The following is a 22,253-nucleotide window of genomic DNA, read 5'->3' as shown; positions in this document are numbered from 1 at the left end:
CAAAGGTCAGACAGTGAGGAGTGTGAAAGGATGAAGCAAAGCTGTCAAAGGTTCTTAAAACACCACCTGCCATCACAAACACAGCCCTTGGTGATTGTTACCATATTTGAACACATCTCAAGTGCCTTTAAAGTAGCAACCTACACAGAAATAAGAGGTTTTTGCACATATTTGAGTTCATGCAGCAAGGCAGCCATGTGCATAATGAGACTACACAGTACGGTCCCACTATTGTAAATGTTTGCACTTCCGGTTAGTGATCATTTTCAGTGAAGAAAGTGCTCCGTCGTGTTAGCAATTTTCTCATGAAAAATTGCAAGGTGAATTATTGTTAAAACTTAACAGCGGAGACTTATTGAAAATTTCCCATGGGCAGACCTGAAGCTTGTCTCTGCGCTGAAAAAAACAGAGTGTCTGTGAAAGCAATTGAAAACAAAAACAGTTTTGGGTCCTATCCCGAGCTACTAGATAAGAACTACAGCACACAAACAATGGACTAAAACTTCTGCACCTCATACCATAATCATAATAGTAGATCATCACCATGCCAGTGAAAACAGTGTGCAAAAAAAGTGTAAATTAATTGGGTTCAAAGAAAAGGGGAGAACAAACAGACACATTAAGAAATGCATGTGCAATAATAATGGTGCCATTGCCTAATGCCTAGTGTGGCGAGGACAAGTCAAAATAATATGTGAAATTGCGGGCAACATGGTGGTGCAGTAGTTAGCACTGTCGTCTCAAAGGGTGAACAATATTGTGCGTTCAATTCCTTCCCAAATACAGCTAGCGTAGCTCCAGCGTCAGCTATGAGCCCAACTGCAGGACAGACATGATGTAAAGATAAATTCTGTACCCTTCCCAAAACATGATGCCACGTGATAAACGTAACATTTACGTTCTCCTGTTGCTTTATATCATAAATACACGGAGATAGACAGACCAGCTAACCATGTTGGGAAAAAAATATCACTTTGCTGCTTTACATATTGTGACATAATTACTGTTATGTTGTTTAATAGAAAATACACATCATCGTTAGTCGGATATGCATTTCAAGTCTAATGCAGACATCAATTAATTTTCTATAAAACCATTAAGATGTAAAATTAAAAATACCATGGGACATTACTCGACTACAGAAGGAATGTGAGGAGAATGTGTGCACGTGCAGGTTCCCATGTATTTGCCTAGTTTGATAGATGCTTTCAGGCAATGTTTTGACTGTTGCACTTGAGACGGTCTGAAAATAAGTAGCTGATACATCATGATAATGATCGCCTCATCATTCTTTCGAAAACGCAAAGAGCATGGCGTTACTCCTGCGAGTGAGACCTTCTAAAAACACAGAAGACCCAGCGGAAAATAGTGCAGGACCGAGCACGGCTCCAAAGTGAAAAAGTGACAGTGATAATTATAGGTTCAGTTGAAAAATAATAAGACGCATTAAATATATCACTCTTTCTCTCTGTCCCTCGCTCTCACACACACGCGCACAAACTAAATACATCACTGCAAAAGCATATTTTTTAAGGAAGAGGGTCTGAACTTAAAAACATGAACTTTCTGCCCATCCAAAAACATTCTCAACCCACTATTTTATCAAGGTGCTGCGGAGTATCAAGTAGGGAAGTCAGCAGTATGTTTGTAAAAGCACTACCGCTGTAGTGTGCAGTGCTCTACTCTTGAGTTAAAGAGGTTCAGTTAAATTCGTTGTGGTCTTATATAACTTCCCGTATATGGCAAAAAGGCAGCAGCGCTGATGTGTTCCTTTGAAAGTTTTGGATCTTAACTCAAGACAAATACATTTGAATTTAAAATCTGCAGCTGTGTGTCACTTCAGAAGAACTTTAACTGATCTTATCAAGCAGCAAATCCGACTTCTTTTACAGAAACTCACAACTAAGGGGAAAGTTTATGGACAAGTTTAAAAAAAAATGTACGACAAATCCCTTGTTTGCTTTCATCTTGTGCAGTTCTTCATTTCCATCCAAGTCCATCATAGTAATAAACAGAAAACGGAGCCCACCCAAAATCAAGACTCTAGGGTATATTGCAGTCAGATTGAGTCAAGCAGTAAAAGTGTTCCTTTTCTTCTTCTTTTTTACCCGCCTTTGCTGCTCAACCCCGCTCTCCACATTCCTATTATACAAATTGCATTTGTCATCCTGAAAGCTGATCATTTCTATTGGCTTTGAACTCAGTTTGAGTGCATGTGAGCATATATTTAAGAGCGTGACTAATGGGGCCATGTCCAAAGTCTGCCATCTCCAGCGTGTTTTTGTGTGTGTGATCTCCTACCTGTTATTGTGATGTTGCTGTAGATGTTGGACAGTTGCTCCTTCAGCAAGACAGGCTGTGTGGAGGAGGCCTTCTCCCGCTGCAGCTCCAGCATTATGTCCGGGTGGTTGGCTAACCTGCAGCCCTTCTGTTTGTCCAGGGCAATGTCACTGTGTATTATATCTGAAAGTCAGCATAAATGGAGTAAAAAAAAAATTGATGTTGCTGTTGCCTCAGTTATAGTGTCTCAATGATCAAAAACAAAACAAAAAGATTCCTCAAATGTCAGTAACAAAAGCATGGGGCACCTGACACGTAACTGTTTTTGAAATGATGTCAAATGGTAATTCAATGACCTAAAAGTAATTAATGTGTGTGACATAATAAAAAATAAAAATAAACATACGAAATCCAATCGGGTCTTATGCCCTGGCGATAGATCTGCTCCGTTCCTGGGCTAGTCTTATCGCTGGAGCTGAGTGACTAATTACAAATACGTTTCCCATAACCTTTTAATGATTATGCAAAAGGTTTTTGAAGTACTGCGCTCCTGTTTAGTGAGAGAGAGAGGCCGAATTATTCGTAAAACTTCAAACTATTTTAACGGGGACAAAATGGGTAGTCTGGCAGGTAAAAGACTGATTAGCAGCCACCGTTAACGAAGGAAAACGTTCGTTTTAATACGAAATTTTGGCCAGATGTCTACAATGAATTGACTGCTAACAGCGTACTTTATGAGAAACTGACTCAGCACTTTGTTTTTGTTTGTTTGCTTATTAAAAAAAAAACGAGCAAATTGAACAAATATTGCTTTAAAAAAAAAAAACTGCGTCACAGGTCACGAAATAGGAACAGCTAGCTAGAAACACCTACGCAGTTTTTTTGTTTGTTTGTTTGTTTTTAATCCGTCAAAACATAAATTATTTTGGTGATTCTGAAAGTCCGCGTCGTCCCTTTGACAATTACCGTCTTCGTAGTTTTTCAGATAGTAGTCCGGCCCGGGCCCGCGGAACTTAGCGAGGTTCTTCTGGTTGTTGAACTGCAAGAAGTCGGTCCGCTTTCCGCCGAACCGCAGGAAGGCGGGTGAGAGGCCGCGCGCCAGGGTCACGAGGCGCTTGGAGCTGCGGACATACGGGACGCGCGTGGCAACAGGAAGTGAGGCTGAATGTGAAAGAACTGATACAGCGGTCTAGCAGGAGAACGAGGAGAAGGGAACTAATTCAAAGCCCGTAAACACACACACACACACACACACACACACACACACACACACACACACACACACACACACACACACACACACACACACACACACACACACAAGTTGAACTGCTGAAGCGCTGTAGCTTTGACTGTCAGAAGCAGGGAGATAGAGAGTGGCCTCTTCGTCATGCGGTTAAGGTGCTGCTGCTGCGTCACGGACCTGAAGGACGATGGGAGGAAACACCCAGGCATCCACGGACACCGTCACCACTGGTGTACATGTACATGAAATATTTCAATAAAATGTAAACGAATCTGAAGCATTTCTATTAGGTGTATTTTTATTTGCATACATAAATATGTTCGAAAATATTCGGGCCTACACGATAATGATGTCGGTATATATTATTTTTGCGTGGAGAGTGTGGAGGGGCGTCTTACACGAGCAAAACATACTTTTAAAAACAACGGCCAAAGAAATGAACGTTGAGAGCAGGGATGTTTTTCAACAAATGTTTTCTATTTGTGTGTCATTTTTGCACACGTGCCTGTCGCCCTTGGTTTACACGATAAAAAAAAAAAAAAACAACCCTAAAGTGACAGTCGAGCGATTTGACATGCTGGTGAAATTGTGAAACATTAAAGAAAAACGACGACTAGAAGCCATTACGCACAAGTCATTTTAATGTAACTACCGAACAGAAACAGCAGAGAATGAGCAGTCACATTTTAATGTAAGTCTGCTTCTTCCTTTTTCTTTTTCTTTTTTTTACCTGGACAGTGTGCTTCTGAAAGGCTGCAGGAGTTGCACAATATTATACAGCCCATTGTTTCATTCCGGAGTCTGGAGGAAAGAAAGGCTGACCGTCCTGCGAGAGCCACAGTCTATTTACACTGCGCTGTCTAAATCACCAAAGAAAGTGTTGTAAAACTAAGGCTCAAGTGGATAACGGGTAGGAGTGAAAAATTTGCAGCCCCTGCATATTGTCAGTAGAAATAATAAAACGCAACTGTATTTGGCTAGTTGCACTGTAGTGTGTCTATAGGGGAAAATGGCGATGTGGTACAGGCCTCAAAATGTGAACCAATAGCCTACATCATTTGTACGGCTTTTAGATGGTAAATCGTGGCTTGTGTTATTGTTAGTGTTTTGCCCAGTGCTTTGGCACAACAGATTTCTCGTGCAAACGGGACGGTGTGATTTCAAAGTTGACTTTAACGACTTACTAATAGTGACATGCAGTGATACTGTGAGTCCTCCATTTCACGGAGAACACGGCCATGTAGGAAAAGACTGTAGCACCATGTTGTAAACTTGTAATCCCTAAATCCACGTTAACCAGCATCTAATGGTTCTGATGTAAAACGTTACATTTATCAACGTGCAGAGGATTTGATTCTGTTTGTTTGTTTTGTTGTTGTTTTTTTAAAGTAGCTATCAAAACGATAAAGGTTTATTGAGGCTGAAGTGAAATGTGATTCATTTTTAGTTTATATTTTAGTTAAGTAAAATGTTGACTTTGGGTAATATGTGAAATTAATAATTATTATGCACAGTGCCCATGACAAATAAGTTTACACGTTTCCATGGGTTTTGTATAGCTACTTCATCGCAGAAGTTACCAAAGTTTTGGTCTGACTTATCAAATTATCTGAATGTTTTGGACTGGCCTCTCTGACTGACAGCCGCGCACCACGGAGCAGACTGTGACCAAAGCCAGGAGGACGCCTTCTGTATAATCCTTCCATGACAAATGAACACAACGTGGCTTATAAAGGAACCATCGAATATCGAGGCAGTTTATTGTTACAAGAAGCTCTCGGTACCTTAAAAAGTCGAGCCAACCATCTTTGATGATCGAGGGGTCCAGCTGCAGAGACAGGAAGTTGTCGTTGAGGACTCGGATCGGGCTGCGGGTGTTGACATCCAGGAGAATCAGCGTCCTCTCCATGAAGCCCGGCCGCTTCCCCGCGGTTGCAGGTCTTTGGTAAGCGGAGGGGGAGGAAGATGAGTAGGAGTAAGAGAGCACCGAGTGCACCACCAAAGTAGCCAGAGATGCGAACCACAAGGAGGACCACTGGGAAAGGTAAGGTGGGGATCTGGGCATCTTCCTGCCTTGCAGAAGCTGAAGGATCCTTGCGCGTAAAAGAGGCTCAAAAATGAGGAAAAATACGGGAAGCAATTAGGATAATCTGCCCCTTTGTCGTTTGGTCGAGTCGCTGTACGTCGGTTTCATCGACCTGATCGATCTGGATCTGTCTTCCTGTCTAGTTTTCTCACCCCTCTTCTGCCCCCAGCCCCTTGCTGTATTTGTGGGAGCTGTTCGCAAGAGCGCACGCCTCTGCCCAGCCTTCGTGGTCGCTGGAGCCAGACGCTGGTAGGAGGAGAAGAGGCAGCGCCGCCCCTCCAAGGTTCTCATGAGGTACGAGGGCAAACTGCTTTTTCTCGCTTGCAACGCATGTGCCTTGAAGTAGTTTCACGTTAAAGCGGGAGGGCGACGTCGTTCAGATATTGAGGTTACTCTGTTTTATGTTGAAATAAACACCAGTGTGCGTAAAAAGCGCAAAACATTCGAATTTTTTTTCTTTTTTTTTTTCTTTTTCTTTTTTTTTTTTTGAGCAAGGATGTGAACAGGCTTAAAGCTGTTCCTAATAGTCATTGCTGATGAACTCAGTGAGAAGGCATTTAAGCTTGTCAAAATGTTTTAGGGTTTAGGGATTATCATTTACAAGTTGAAAATAGTTTTAGGAAAATTGAGAAATATGTCTGTGTTTTAAACGAGGTCCACGACATGTTTGTGGAGCGATTGGAAATAGTGACAAGTGATAAGTGACTGTTATTTTCATCCTGGCGAATGGAAAGCTTTCCAATGTGCTGACTGCGCACGGGGAGAGGAAAAAAAAAATCCAAAACTTCCAGCATAAAATTGAAGAGGAATCTGCAAATCTTTGGCATGCGCAGCGCCGGAGAACAAAGAAGGCCTCCTTCAAAACACCCGAAAAAAAACAGCTTGTCAGCGGGGAAGTTTACGTGTCTCGGTAATGCGGAGGATTCTCTTGTGTTTTGACAAACAACAGATTGCACGCACATTTTTTGTAATAACTGACGATAGTTGGAGAATACAGCAGAAGATATTCAGGACTATTTTTTGAGAATTTTTTTTTTTTGTAAATTCCCTGGCGTATAAAACTGACCTACGAACTATATATCATGCCATTTTTCTCCTCCCGAAGTTTCTGGGACACCGGTGAGCATGGCTGCGTAACATTTTGTCCTCGTTTCTGCAGGCGCAGCCCCCTCAGGAGTTCCGAGTTGAAAGAGGTGGTCGTTTAAGGTCACCGCTGACTAGCATATGAGTGGTGTGAAAGTAAGAAGAAACTATAGCGGCCGGACGGTGTGATCCCTGCTGTCCTTTGGTCCATAGAGCGAGCGAATGCTTCAAAGATCACAATTATCCAACGTGTTAACGTCTTGAACTTTGTTTAGCCTCCAGTTCTCTGAACTAGCCTTTCATGCCTTGCGTCTTATTCACATTTTTAAAATGCTTTTTTTTTTCATATGAAAAAATAAAACTAACATTAACTCTTTGAAATATTAAGAAAATATCGTGTAAGAAACATTTCAGAGGTAGTGTTCCTGTTTTTATGGCCTTTGTAATTGATTGCAGGATTCCCTGTAGTTGCGCTATAAATTCTACACCAGCTTTATATGACCTCTTGCAGGGAAGAGCTATAATAATGGAGCTGTTGAAATGAAGCCTTTTTTCTGAAGTACTGCCTCGGATGGATCAAAACCAAATCGAAACAGCGGCGTGACGTTCTGCACACTCTTCACTGGCAGCGGGATATTTTAATTAAAACAAGAAACTTTCAGTCCACGTCTTTAATTTCAGAAGATTGAGGTTTTACCGTGAAATCAAAAACAAAAACAAAAACTACCCAACTGTGATTTTTGATAAGGTTTCTTTGCTCGAAAAAAAATATTGTACGCATCTTTGTTTGAAGAAATATGTTAAATATATTTCAACCACCTTTTTAAACTGACGATTAAATTCCACTTAAATTTCGAATCTTAATTTTAAGGATTGATGAAAGCTATAATAATGCATTAATGATATTCAACCGTGCAGGGGTTTTGTTTTACTGTAGTTTTTTTTTCACTTTTAATGTTAGAATTCCTACGATTTAGATATAACACAGCTGGGTCATGCATCCTGCACTAAAAGAAAGTCATAAGAAGTTTTCGATTTTATTGAAGCGTATTTACGGGTTCGAAAGAAGTTTGATTGTTTAAATAATCAGCCTATGACGGATTTTTATTCGATCAGACAAAACGATTCTTTCATGTTTATATGACTGCATCAAGCTTGTTTATGTAACTATATTATCTAAAGTTGGATGTCTAAAGAGAGATTCCAACGGAACACTGAAAACATTGAAAAAATGGTTTGCTGCTCCACTGATTTCCCAGTTATTTCTTTTTTTTTTTTTTATTCGTGACGCTGAAGCGGGTTGAACGTTTTTTGGTGCGTAGGCAGTCTCCCTTTTGCTAAAATGTCGGTGTGGAAGTGTGGCTTCACCTTCAACTTCCCTTGACTCGTAAATCCTCGGGACTGAAGAAAAACAGCTGGTGCAGCTTACTGGTGTGCGCTTCAATCGAATCATAAAGTGACTATACTAATCGATTTTTTTTTATTTTATTTTTTTTGAGTTGTGAGTTTATAGATACATTGATTGTTACATATTGATTAGCATTTCTGTCTTAATTGGTCGGAGCTCATCACTGACCGGAGGAGGTGAGTTGACGCATGTACCTTTGCGTGCAAAATTCCCAAATTGCAAGTCTTTAACGTTCTTTAGAGGTGTGAGCTATTACAATTCTATAAATGTTCCCCAAGATATAAAGTTAAGGTTTTGTTTTTTTTGTCTTTAAAAAGATAAACAGAAACTTGCAATAAAATATTACACTGCAGACAGAGTCGAGCAGTAACATGGGGGCTGACTGGAAAGAGCTGCACTTGCAGAGCCAGCGCTATCAATAATAATGGTGATAATGCTGCCATCTAGTGGTGAAATGAGATAAAGGCCAGATATGCTACATAAGTAAACCGGTGCATTTTAGCCACGCAGAATCTGGCCCTCTGAATCATTTGGTGCAATATGATTCATTCATTCATTCATTCATTCATTCATTCATTCATTTAATCGTTGATGATTTGCCGAGTGATACTAATAGATAACATTTAAAACGTACTCATTATTTGCTGTATAATAACATGTATTTAACGTGTAGCCTATTTAGCGCATTCGTTGCTTTCAGTTGTTTTGAGTCTTAGTGTATTACATCAATCATTCATGACCGGGCATTTCCTGCTTTCTATTTTTAGAAAATGGGAGGAAAGCAAATAATGCTTGCCCACGTCACGGGCTGTCATGTATTTTTTAAGGACCCCGGTGTCTCTACCCGCCTTCACACAGAGACACACGCGCGCCCCCTCGCTCCCTCTTCCTCTCAGTGCAACATACCCACCCTCATGGATACGGCCACCCAGCTGCTCCATCCATCCCGTGCACACCACGTGACCCACTTCTCCCGTGCCCTTCACTAGTTCATTCAGCATGATGGCTGTGGATGCTGCGGATGCTCTCTGCAGCATCCTGCATCCGCGCCGTCTCTCCCTGCTCCTCCTCACCGCCACCCTCTCCTCGCTGCCGCGTCCGGCTGCGGCGCTGCTGGGTGTCCGGCCGGAGGACACCCAGAGCGGGGAGCTGTCCGTGCAGGATGGGATTCTGAGGGCGACCGAGGGAACCCGCTTCATGCTGAGGGTTTACTACTCCGCATCCCCCGCAGCGGAGCATCCCAACAGCCTGAACATCAGCGGCGGTCCCGACGCCGCTCCCGCCGCTCCGTGGATCTCGTTCATCGAGGAACCGGGTGGCGACAGCCCGGATGGAGCTGGTCATCTTCGATTCGCGGGAAATCCCTGCGTGGAGGAGAGCGCCCGGAGCTCGGATATCGAGCTGCTGGGTTCGTTCAGATCCACCTCGAGTGAGAATTCAGTCTTGGTGGAGCTGCTGGCGAAAGACTTGCGCAGAGGCGATGCGATCAAATACTACTCCATGTGCGCCTTCGACGGGGTGAAATGGGAGCACTTCAGTACCAAAGACTTCTGGCTCGCGGTGGTGGAGAGACCCCCGGAGGCGGACGTGTGGCTCCAGGCGGGCGTCTCGGTGCTCCTGTTGGGACTGTCCGCGCTGTGCAGCGGCTTGAACATCAGCATGCTCGCCCTGGACCCCGTGGAGCTGCGGGTCCTGCAGAACAGCGGCACCGACAAGGAGCAGAAGCACGCGCGGAAGATAGAGTCGGTGCGCAAGCACGGGAACTACATCCTGTGCACCGTGGTGCTGGGAAATGTCCTCACGAATACGTGCTTCGTGGTGTGGATGTGCCAGATTTTAGGGATGACCGTCCTCTCCACCGCCTCCTGCACCTTTGGGATTTTCTTCATAGGTGAGATTTTACCTCACTCTGTGGCGTCCAGGCACAGCCTCGCCATCGCCTCCAAGACCCTCTGCGCCACTCGCCTGCTGATGCTGCTCTTCTTCCCCATCGCCTATCCCGTCTCCAAGATCCTGGACATCATGTTGCACCAGGAGATCAGCAGCTTCTACACCAGGGAGAAGCTGGTGGCCATGCTGCGCGTCACCGACCCCTACCACGACCTGGTGAAGGAGGAGCTCAACATCATCCAGGGTGCGCTGGAGCTGAGGACCAAGACAGTGGAGGACGTGCTGACCCCGCTGTCCGACTGCTACATGCTCTCCTCGGACGCGGTGCTGGACTTCTGCACCATGTCGGACGTGATGCAGAGCGGCTTCACCCGCATCCCGGTCTACGAGAACGACAGGTCCAACATCGTGGACATCCTCTTCGTCAAAGACCTGGCCTTCGTGGACCCCGACGACTGCACGCCCCTGAAGACCATCACGCAGTTCTACAAGCATCCCATGCACTGTGTGTTCAGCGACACCAAGCTGGATGTGATGCTGGAGGAATTCAAGAGAGGTAAACACACGCAACCCGCTGGTAATGAGGCATGAGCGCTTGCAGAGTGAGTTCTGCAGGCGCCCATGTGCTGGAGCTCCTTCAAGGCCACACCTCCACCGCCATGCATGGCAGCTAATTGTCCTTTGAAGAGACTTGTGCACTTGAAACAAGTCTCCGGTGCACAAGCCGGCGTGTACGTCAGCCCAGCGTGCCTTGCCAGCGAAGCCCTTTGATCCCAACGAGCACTAAGAGCCATATGTGAAATCTGATAGTGTCACTCAGCAAGCTTTGGTTCAGCCAGAGGTTACAAAAGGACCGAGATAGGGGTCGGCCTGAAGAATTTATGTGGTAAAATAAAAACTTAATAATCCATGACAGCAACCCGCGCACCGTCCCCGCCCCCCAAACCCTCATGCGTGGCGTCGCCTCCTCGCGAGCACGAGCAGAGGTATTTTTCTTGACTTTGAGACTTTGAGTTGACTTGAGCATTCGCGCCACCTCGCCGACTCCTCCCCCCTCTCAACCACTGAGAGCACTCGCAGTATTACAGTGCTCGGTGCTCCGTTCTGTGATAGCATCAGAAAAGTTTGACGCCTCTCAGCAGGGAGCCCTGATGATAGCGCTGAACATGAGCCAACCCCGAGGAGAAGAACCTGGACAAGTTTTTGTACACTTGAAGCTAGCGTGGAGACACACCCGAGCGTGCAGGAGCCACCGTTATGCAAGGACTCTTCTTACCCGAGCTTACGTTGAGGGGGGGATTAAGACGTACATCTGTTTCATCGACCAGCAGATGTAAATCACAGGCGGCAGACACAATCTGGGAAGCGGAAGCACGGCAGTGGCTTTTGAAGCGATCGTAAATTGGAAATGCCACTTACAGATCAGCAAAGTTATTATTTCTGGGTTATGAGGCAACAGATTACGTCTGGGCCCGCATCGGGTTCCATGCCGAGGTCAGGCGAAAAGCAGAGATCAACCTTTAGGGCTGTTTGGGTGGCACACAATTCTCCCCCCACCACCCCTGCGGTGACTTTGAAGCTCCCTGTGCCACCGCAGGTCGTCGCCGCGCAGAAGCCCGCGGAACAGCCATGAAAAATTCAGCTTCAACCTTTCCCTTCCTTCCTCCTTCGACCTCGCCTCCTACCTCTGTGTCATGGATTAAAGGTTCCTGCTGTCCAGGAAGCCTGGCTGGAAGCTGGGAAGGATGTCTCACTATGAGCGGTGGGATGGAAATGTCACCGGTGATGTGACAAATGTGAGGGAGGACAGCAATGACAGCGCTTCTGAAAATAATGTGACCTTTGAGAAAACTGAGCGGTGGATTTGCTCTGTGCACCCGCTCTATCACTTGTAGGTTCAATTTTCTTTTTATTTAGCCCTCTGTTTGCAGCCTCCCACAAAATTCCTCACTTTCATCTCACTGCAAAAATACTTTGTTGAACCTCCAACATGGAAGGTGACAAAAACAAGGTGACTGTGAGGGCGTAACAAAGTTTGATGTTTTGTCAGTAATCTAGGAGGATCCGTTGTAGTTGAGGTCCCTTTATGACATCAGAAAGGGTCAAATCGAATAATTGAGCATTCAAATAAATATGCAATCAGAGTAAAAAGCACTTTTCTGACCGACATGTTAGATGCAATTTTATTAAATTATAAATATGAAGTATTTTTTCTGGAATAATGTTAAAACTGTGAAATAACATATAGCTAACACTTAGTATTTACAGTGGTATGCCCAATTTAAGTTAAAAAAACAAAAAAACATGTACCAGCACTTATCATATCTTAGTTCCCACACACTGTGTATAATGTGTGTGCAAAACAGGATTTAGTCAATCCATTATTACTATCCTTCATCCTTGGCAGAGCACAGAATTCATAATGCCTAATCATATGCAGACACATTATGCACGATGCACCAAAACAAGCGTCAGACTGGAGGAGCCCGGAAACTGACGAAGCAGAAACAATCACAAAAGGGACATCCGTGGTAGACCCACTTCTGCCGCGGGCTTGTGTGTCTTCGTGTGCGAGTCTGGTGTGTGTGTGTGTGTGTGTGCCCTGCTGCAAGAGCATTATGTAACATTTGAATGATGTAATGCAGTGCCCGGGCGCAACAGCAGCTGATGGCAAAAATCCACCTCTGACTCACCTGAGCTCCGGTTGCACCCGCTCCGCAGCAGCCAATCACTCGAGTTGGGTGATGGTTGAATGTCAGTCTATGGGGATTTTTTTTTTTTTTTAATCCAATGGATTATATTATTTGATCCACTGTATCTGTTAGCTACCATCCCCTAAATCTGCCCGTCTCGAATCAGCGTCCCATTTTGATTTGGTTTTACTCTCATCAAACTGTTATAGCTGCGCTTTAATGATAAATCTGCGTTGATGATTAATTCATTTAGTCCTGTGATGGTCGTTTGGCACGTTTGGCCACGTGCTCGCGCTCATCACTTCTTGTCATTGTGACGTTTGAGCTCCACCGGCAATCCATCACCTCCAGTCACTGCTTTATGGACTAGTGATGCTGCTGGCGAGCCGTGTCAAACCAAATATTCGCTTACTTAGCTGCAAGCGCAGAATCTGCTCACGTGGTGCATAAAATGTGTGTGCGTGTGTGTGTGTGTGTGTGTGTGTGTGTGTGTGTGTGTGTGTGTGTGTGTGTGTGCAAAAGGGGCAGCAGCTTGGGCTGTTTCGTCAGCAGATGCAGGCATCCCCAGACTGATTGTATAATCTCCGTGTTTACGTAAGGGCCAAGTGCTCTGAACTGTCAAAGTGTCTCCAGACTAATCCTTCCCAATTTTTGCCCGTCTTCTCATCTCAGTCGCACAAACACACAGGCAAGCAGTCACACACACACACACACACACACACACACACACAAAGTAGGGCTGTCCTGGCACTGGAATGACTTCACATGCTACCTATTCAGACAAATCTCTCCTCTGTGTTTAAATGGTCTCCAGGCCCCATGTTGACGTATCAGCGCTGATGAATTCCTCCATTGCTGCACAGATCCAGTTGGGATTTTTTTTTGACTGCGTTTCTGAAGCCTTTTATGAATTTGACAAAAGCACAGTACGCTTGCAAAGCGTTTTGAACTCACCGCTTGTTCCTCTCTCTGTCCCCTGAACGCAGGTAAGTCACACCTGGCCGTGGTGCAGAGGGTCAACAGCGAAGGCGAGGGCGACCCGTTCTATGAGGTGATGGGCATCGTCACCCTGGAGGACGTCATCGAGGAGATCATCAAGTCGGAGATCGTGGACGAGACGGACCTGTACAGTACGTAGCGTGCTGGAAAACACACACACACAACGATTGCATGACATGTCGGCACATGTTGCATCTCAGGATCAGGCTTTTAGGCTTGTCAGGGGTCAAAGGTCAAGGCTGTCGTGACATTTTCCTGCTCGCCGAAAGTCATCAGACAGCTCGCCGCTCATCAAATTATTCTTGCGAGCATCTGATTAAATAATTGCTAAAAAACAAACCAATAAACTCTGAAAGTGCTTTATGTTGGAGATTGGCTGAGAGTTCAGATTTGCAATCTGAGCGTCGCCGCTGCTTTGCAAGGTTAGAGCGATTGAATCTAAACACACTTTCTGACGTGATTACAGAATTTAAATTTCATGTATTCATGACTCAGTCACTGTGGCTGTATGGATTTCAACTGAACATCTATCAGGGCGTGACGGGGAATGGATTTTTGCATCCCAGAGGTCAAAGGTCAACTTGATTGTGACAAAACATTAAGGCACAAAAGCAGTTTTCTGGCCGTTGGTCCATATAATGATTTTGTCTCCGTCGTTATTTTTTTTCCCCCTCCCAACAACATTCATATTTCAGGCGACGCCGTGCACATGAAGATTTTTGATTTGATTCCTTCGGGTGGTTGATATGGAGTACATAGTCATGCATCGCTACGTTAATCTTCATCAGTCATTTGTTCCCATTAGCGTGGAAAGACGGCGTGAAGATTGTATTCGACGGTACACGTAAGCGTAAGTTGGCGGGACGGGGATTCGAGTCTTTACGTCGGCTCACTTCCTCATTAAACTATTGATTCCAGCCCCTCTCCTGCTGTGCGCAACTCCTTGCTGATCCATAATTAAATAATGGGAATGAATGGCCCTGGTCACAGAGATAATCGCCATAATCCGCTCAATATTAATTGGTTGGAACGGCTCTCGGTGGAGAGGCGTTCTGTGACTTCTGTGCTTCCACACGCACAAAAAAAAATAAAACCTCCTGCCCACGAAGCGAGCGTGTATTAAAATTTGAATCATTCTGTCGTCCCTAATTAGACGCCCAACTCGAAGCTCTCGCTGTCTTAGACGCGCTCGGATGGGAATTCATAACGGCAATCTTTTGGTGTGTGTATGAGTGAGTGTCAGTCTGTGCATAATTATGCGAGGGTATATATAGAAACAGGGGAGCCAGTCTCTCCAGATAAAGCACTTGGGGCACTTCGAGCACCAGCTGCTCCTGCTGCTGATGTGATGCTCTCAATGGAAATATGTCAAATTTATTACCGATTACACCCGCAGAGGATGAGGCAGTTTCTGAAGCAGAGGTGTGTTTACGCCGAACGACCCCGCCATGTCTGCAGCTGTGGCTAAATCAATGAAATCTAATCTGCTAAATCTGTTTGCCGCACGCGTCATCACGCAGCACGTGCAGCAGCCGCAGCAGCGACTAATAAGGTCGCTGGGAAACTGGATCAGTGGCGGAGTGGAGGAGCGGTATTAATAGTTCGAAAAAAAAGAAAAAAAAAAGAAGGCTTGCCCTGCTTTTTACGCACTCTGCAATTTTGTGTGGGTTCGCAGCTGATAATCGAAACAAACGGCGAGTCTCCAACCACGAGAGGAAACAGCAGGACTTCTCCATCTTCAAGCTGGCGGAGAACGAGCTGAAGGTGAAGATGTCGCCTCAGCTGCTGCTCGCCACGCACCGTTTCCTGGCCACAGGTACTCCAAGTCTCCCTTCAGCAAAAGTGCACGTGCGCAACGTGGGGGGGCCGGCGGGTTGGATTCTTTTCAGGATAAGTCACGGAAAAGGACATGTGACGGCGCTCTGTTCTCGTGCATCAACCTTTGCAGAGGTGGAACCTTTCAGGCCGTGTCACCTGTCGGAGAAGATCTTGCTGCGGCTCATCAAACATCCCAGCGTCGTGCTGGAGCTCAAGTTCAACCCCAAGAGCAAGCACGCTCCCCAGCACTACCTCTTCCAGAGGAACAAGCCCGTCGACTACTTTGTCCTCATCCTGCAGGTAAACACGCCGCTGACTCATCAGCCGGGGAGGTGAATCACGAACAGGGCAGTGGTTTTCTGCAAGGGTGGGCCTCCGTGATGGAAAAGCAATTTGGTGACAGCGAAGCCTGCGACTCGTGCATGGCATCCGATGCATCTGATGCATTGCAACTCACGACTTGTGCTGCTGCTGCAGGGTCGGGTGGAGGTGGAGATCGGGAAAGAGGCTCTGCGCTTTGAGAACGGAGCGTTCTCCCACTACGGCATGCCGGCGCTCATCCCACCTCTGCCAATCGGTAGGTAGACACACACACACCGACGCGCGCGCACACACACACACACACACACACACAGGCGGAGCTGATCAATACGCGAAGGGGAGGCCTTCGACAATTCAGCAATCAGGAGAGAGAAAAAAAACACTGGTGCAGGGCTGCAGCTGGCCACGTTTCTCCTGCCTGAACTCCACCCAACCGGCGGCGTCTGTGCAGCGTCAGCCCGCGAGAGCCGTGGGAAGTAAGTAATTAAAAGAAGTGATTTCAGAGAATTTCCCAGTAGGAGGACGCGACCCGCGCAGGATTATATGAAATCCTGCTAAGACTGCAGAGCATGCGTTCTCTCTCTCTCTCTCTCTCTTGCTCTCTCTCTCTCCCTCTCTCTCTCTCTCTCTCTCTCTCTCTCTCTCTCTCCATCTCGCTCGTCACAAAGAGAGTCCAGAACTTGCTCCGGAGCTGCAGACGTGACACATCCCACAGCCGAGCTGCATTTACACGAGTCTGATTGCTTTTTTTTCCCCCTCCCCCCCGCACCTTTCTGAGTCACTGCTGTCAGACCGCAACGTTTATGCAGTGCGGCTCTCATTCCCACCTCCTGCACACTGAGAGAAGCCAAACAACCAAAGACACACAAACATGTAATAACTAAAGATCTTAACTTTAACATTTTCAAACATCTGCATTTGTGCATTTGTAAAATCCTAATATTATACAACCGTGTCACGTAAAATTTGAGTGCGCTGGGAAAAAGTTAAAAGCGGGGAGTCTTTTTCTTTTTCTTTTTATTAGGAACAATACAAAATAAACACACTGGGATGTAGTGTTCTGTTCACGAGCGTGTGCCCTGTTAAAACAAATGAAGCATGGCTCAACACAAGTGGGTTGGGGCTGCTTAAAACCGCGTACAAATCATGTCAGGGCTGTTTTCCCAGCTTGGATGCTGGTTTACTGTCTTTGAATTGTGGTTGGAGGGTTAGTAAGTGGAATATACAGATAGAGCTGCAGCACATTGCACCTGCACTCATGTAGAAGTCCATCCATAGACCATAGAAGGACCAAATTAAAAAAAAAAAAAATTTCACCATACCTCTTTGCTTTGCTGAGAAACAGGAAAAAACGTCTAATCTCTCGGTGTTTCAAAGGAATCTGTCCAATCGGTCCTTTACCCAGACAATAAACATGCACTGGCTGAAAAACATGGCCACTTGCCCCCGCCCCGCCCCCACAGGGTTTTCTGCTTTTTTGTGCTCTGTGCAGGTCAGAGGTACAGCTCCCGGGCCAGCGGGTTGAATCAGTCTGATTTGCTATCGAGCGGAGGCAGCGTGGGTCAGCTGGCCGCAGGGGGAGGAGGAGGAGGGGTCTACTTACCCGACTACTCGGTGCGACAGCTCACGGACCTGCAGATCATCAAGGTAGCGGAGATTAATGGCCGCGTCTGCAACACAGAGACGTGCTGCAGAAAATTCCGCCTCTGTTATTATTAAATGTTCATTTCCTGCAAAGTGGATGTTGGCGGGGTTAAAGAGGGAACACAAGCCAAAAAACACATTTTTCTAAAAAAAAAAAAAAAGAAAGAAAAAAAGCTCCCTCAATTTAATCTGGAAATTTACCCAAAATGCAGACTCTTGCTCTGCGGCAGCGGTTGCCTTTGATATGTTCTAATCCCTGATTGTGACTGAACACAGGCATCCTGTCCCCTGCTCCCCTCTGCGCTCATTCCTTTAATGACCGGGGATGACCGAGCTCCAACCAACCGAGCAAGATTCCCACCACAAAAACGCTTTGATACTCACTAATTTCCTCCAACCTAAATTGGGATTAGGAGGGGGTGGATCAATCCCAATATCAATAATAGTGATGCTGATGTTGGTTCACTTGGTATTGGTTCACTATTGGTGGTTTAAATTACATTTTTTGGCAGAATTTAAGTAACATACCTGAAACCTTTGGCTAAAAATGTATTTATGTTTTTGCCAAATATAAGATGGATAAAATCTATCTCAAGGTTTAACATAACTTTAAAAAATGTAAATCTCAAAATCTTTATTAAGCACTTAATGTGCTGAGATTTAGCATAATGTGACACATTCACATGTGTTTTTCTTTCCAACATGTAACTACACAAACTGCCTTTATAAGTGAGAGGTATCACATTGGTTTTGCTGATACCGACCCTTTGTTGCTATCAAACCATTACCAGATGATCACGCATGTCACACCCCTCTGTCTCTGTGTTAACGTTGCACCGACGCAGATCACCAAGAACCACTACCAGAACGCCATGATGGCCACCAGGATGGACAGCTCCCCTCAGACCCCCGACGCCGTGGACCCCGACGTGAAAGGGAGGCACCCGGTCCCGGAGGCCCGCTCCCACAGCATCGCCCTCCCCCTCACGCACACTCACACTCGGATGGGGCTGGCCCGCCTTGCACACCTCCATCCCCACGGTGGCCTTTTCAACACCTCCCAGCTCAACGCCAGGAACCGCATCGTTCGTAAGTCGACGTTACCGGACCGGTTTGAGGGGGGAAAAGTGTGACGTGTTACATATGAATTGATCATAGATGGAGCTGACATTAAGGCGGACTATGTCCTTGATCTTTGCATCCTTTTGATTCACCTTAAAATATAAATTTCACCTCCCATGCCAGATTTCTCGATTGATTAATGTATTATGTAGACTTTTTATTCTGCATCCATCCCACTTTTAGTTACATCGTCCTCTGAGGTGTCTGAGGAATAAATAAAAGAGAGAAATGCCTCATCCTTGGGTTGCATATGACCTGCTTTCATTTTAGGCTCTATATGAATTTCATTTGGCTGGAAAGCAGTTAAGAAGAGGAAGGAGACACATTTGGTCAAAGCTTAAACGGGCTTCTGCAATGGCCTGTACAACAGCAGCAATACATAATAAATTGAATTATTTGAAACAGTTAATTCATCCAATGAATAAATGCTTTATTTTTATTATCTAATTTAATTTCATGATCTAATTATAAACTGAAGCCAACGTCAGAGAATCTTATGCATCTGAAAAGCCTCAGTGACTCATTCACAAAAGTGGTGCCAACTCGTCTGTACTGGTTTTCAGGCTTAAAGGATTTCCCAGATACCATCTGCTATGCAGTGTGTGTTTCACACTGACCAGTTTGTCAGTAGAGGAAGAGAAAAAAAAAATGAACAGATGGTTCTGTTTGTAGTCAATAAGTCCCCAGTTGTATGCTGTCAGGACATAATGATAGGCTTGAAAAAAATTAAGACTTAGAGAAAACAACAAGACTTGGCCAGAAACAGGTCCTCTAGCTCCCTCTATAGGCGGACCATGAGCCTTTACCTGCTGTCCAGTCTCTCGTGAGGTCTGGTTGGACTCGTTCTCTCTCTTTGCAGGCAGTAAATCCGATGGGCAAAGGAGTCCCAACGACACCGTGTTCCTCCGCATGGATGAGATTCCCTACATCCACGAGGATCGGCCAGAAATCTTCGGAGAGGATGGTGAGCAAAGCACAGTGTTGTCCTGAAAGAGGTTCATGAAAACTTAAAATATCGTCAGATCAACAGCCTTGCAAAGCTCTTTTGTTCTGTAGATCTTCAGAAAACAGCACATCTATCATTGTGTTGAGCAGTCTTTCTTTATTTATTGTCAAAGGATTGAGTGAGCACCTGGCTGGGGCTGTTTCCAAGCTAAGCTTAAGCTGGCACAGGTAGTGACATCACAAATGGATGATTTCAGGAATGCTGTTTTCATGGGGCAAAATAAAAGCAACGAAAAGGACACATGCTAAGTATGCTAAGTTTTATAACTTAGCTTTAGCTCGATGTTGGATCCACGAGTGGTGCAAAACTTAGAAAGAAAAGTTGCTGAACAATTCTGGAATAGTCAATGTTAGTGGGCACACATTCAACAGCTCAAAGAAAATAAAATCTGGCAAAGTGTGAAAGTGAAGAACATAAAGGAAGGACTTCAAATGGAGGAAAGAGCGTGGGACGGTTATGCAGGAGTACTTTTCTTCATGCAGGAATAAGATGTGAGGCTGTATTTCATGCAAAGCTCTTGCCAACTGCATGTGCATCTATATAACACTGTGGGTCTGATGTCTGTGCACTCTCTCTGCTCTCTGCACCTTCAGATGGGCCTGCCGAGTCTCAGCCGTCCACCTCCCCCCTGATCAGCTCTCTGTCTCTGTCCAGCTCCGAGGAGAACATCGGGAAGAAGCTCTTACGTAAACTGAGTGAGTGCGGCCCCCGTTCGTCACCGACGTCGACGCCAGGCGGGCGTCAGATGTGCGCAGAACTTTTAAAATGACGCCGAGCGTATCTTAGCGACAGGTGGCGGGCCGCGGAGCAGATCCTTCCGGCTGCAGCTGTCCCCGCCGGCGCCGGCTGTGGTGTGACTCACTTAGCTGTAATTACTCAGTTCGAGGGCCGGAGAGTGGCGCAGCTATGCGCACTGATGTTATTTTTGGTGTATGCAAATTAAACACGGCCTCAAAGAGACGTCTCCGACAGCACAGCAGATCTGAGAGAGAGAATGAGAAGCACAAAAGCGCAGAGATGACTCACGTGGGCTTCAGCATCTTCTTCTTCTCTGTTTCCAGGTAACAAGAGGAGGAAAAAGTCCAGGGACGAAGAAAAGAGTTTGGAGGAGGGTTCAGAGACACCGATGACGAGCTAGCAGAGCGGCGACGGGTCGGAGCGGTGGTCGAAAGAGCCCAACTGCTTCCTCCGCGTCCCACACCCATAGCGACGACCCTGCAAAACCTCTCCGTCACAGCTCTCACAGGAGACTGAGCCATCGTATCTACTGTAGCCACCGGTAAAACTCAGGTCCCCCAGCAGCAGGCACATCCTGGCCCACCTCCAGCTGACTTCACAGGCCGACAGTGACCAGGAGACGGACGGCTCCAGGCAGAAAAGTATAGAGGATTTGCACAGCCTTACACCAGACTGGCCGGCCTTCAGCATGCATTCATCATCACTCTCAGTAAACAAGGCCATGTGTCTTTTTTCCCCAATATACCATGATGGAATTTAGAGGTCAAATAGGAGGATTTTATAATAATAATAACACATGACAGTAAGCCAGAAATAAGAAAAGCCCATCTTTTGCTTTATTTGCTTGGTCCATTTGTTAATACATGGAGGTCTGCAAAAACAGCCCTCTGTGATGTCACCAAAGACAATAGTCCCCGAGGGGGCACCATGTTTTGACCGCCACCCAGCAGAGCGAATTCATATTGAGCCTAACAGAACTTTTTTTTTTGCAGCGGGCTGTAAACAGAGGGCTAAATATATTGTTTCCTGGGGATCTAAACAGAGCTCCCCCCCGTCCGGACATTTAACATTTAACCGTGTTGGTAAAGCCAGCAGCATTGATTGTGCGCTGCAGTCTCCCACCATTTGGCCTTTTACAGAATCAAACAGTTGATGCAGTTTTATTCTTTTTTACAGTCAAAGTGAAATAAGTTCCCATACTCAACACAAACAGTTTGCACAGAGAACCGTGCTGCCGTAGTTAGAGGAGTGACACCTTAACTGCCAACAAATACACACACACACACATACAAAAAACAGACACGAGCCATCGGTCAAGAGCACAATTTTTTCAACAGAAATAATAATAATAAAAAAGAGCAAAATAATAGAAAAAAAGCCATTAAAGAAAACCTTGAATGACCCCTTAGCAAGCTGCCATGGGAATGCACAACTTTGACGTTTTACTACCTATAGATACACAATCAGCTGACTTTTATACAGGAAGTGCCAGAGTTACCTTGGAGAAAGCAATAGAAGTCACCCTCCGTCCTTTTAACGGCATTAAATATCTCGCACAGCTTCACGCGGCCGACGCGTCCTCCTTCCCACACGGCCGTGTTTGTCCTGCAGTCAGTGGTGTTCCTCCTCCTGTTCGGGCCGCCGTGTGAAGACAAAATGATCCCTTCTATGGGAAACACGCCAGTAACTTGTCTACCTTTGCTCTCGATCTTTACCGCGTTAGCCTGTCGTTTGATTGCCTTCCATTCGAGCACATGACCTTCCCGATATGTGAGCCACTTTTCTACGTGTACAGTTCGCACCTCTAACAGGGTCCTTGGCGGAAGCTGCAGACAATTCAACAGAAGCTTGGGGAGGAGGATAGTGTTTCTTTAGTGATATCGAGGGTCTTAATAACAGGAGATGACTAGTTGCTTATT

The 22,253-nt window shown here is 45.7% G+C and overlaps 2 protein-coding genes across 2 annotated transcripts in view; one reads left to right on the top strand and one right to left on the bottom strand.

Moving 5' to 3' along the window:
- The window catches only part of hpse2 (heparanase 2), a 41,849-nt gene extending 36,128 nt beyond the window's left edge, over positions 1-5,721 (bottom strand). Inside the window, exons 1-3 of the mRNA XM_076018564.1 lie at positions 5,311-5,721; positions 3,247-3,401; positions 2,302-2,463 (exon numbers count right to left, since the gene is read on the bottom strand). Coding sequence (XP_075874679.1) covers positions 2,302-2,463; positions 3,247-3,401; positions 5,311-5,591 — 598 coding nt within the window. The 5' untranslated portion in view covers positions 5,592-5,721. The remainder of the gene's footprint in view (positions 1-2,301; positions 2,464-3,246; positions 3,402-5,310) is intronic.
- A 2,344-nt stretch (positions 5,722-8,065) lies between these two features.
- Positions 8,066-21,389, top strand: cnnm1 (cyclin and CBS domain divalent metal cation transport mediator 1). The gene is made up of 10 exons (XM_076018563.1): positions 8,066-10,549; positions 13,673-13,816; positions 15,361-15,501; positions 15,634-15,803; positions 15,981-16,080; positions 17,317-17,471; positions 18,314-18,557; positions 19,450-19,554; positions 20,190-20,291; positions 20,658-21,389. The coding sequence occupies exons 1-10, from the start codon at positions 9,103-9,105 to the stop codon at positions 20,732-20,734; spliced, it is 2,685 nt and encodes an 894-aa protein (XP_075874678.1). The 5' UTR covers positions 8,066-9,102; the 3' UTR covers positions 20,735-21,389.
- Positions 21,390-22,253: the final 864 nt, after the last annotated feature.

Source organism: Nelusetta ayraudi, unplaced genomic scaffold, assembly GCF_046127955.1.
Source record: "Nelusetta ayraudi isolate G7.1 ecotype Tasmania unplaced genomic scaffold, CSIRO-AGI_Nayr_v1 ptg000008l, whole genome shotgun sequence".
NCBI lineage: Eukaryota > Metazoa > Chordata > Actinopteri > Tetraodontiformes > Monacanthidae > Nelusetta > Nelusetta ayraudi.
Note: the sequence above shows the minus strand (reverse complement) of the source record. Positions and strands in the feature narration are given on the sequence as shown.

Bases quoted from the DNA above. Each gene is read 5' to 3' on its own strand.
- cnnm1 (XM_076018563.1), top strand. From the start codon at position 9,103: ATGATGGCTGTGGATGCTGCGGATGCTCTCTGCAGCATCCTGCATCCG. The intron at 10,550-13,672 runs GTAAACACACGC...CCCTGAACGCAG, and splicing joins GCTGGAGGAATTCAAGAGAG to GTAAGTCACACCTGGCCGTG. The intron at 15,804-15,980 runs GTAAACACGCCG...CTGCTGCTGCAG, and splicing joins ACTTTGTCCTCATCCTGCAG to GGTCGGGTGGAGGTGGAGAT.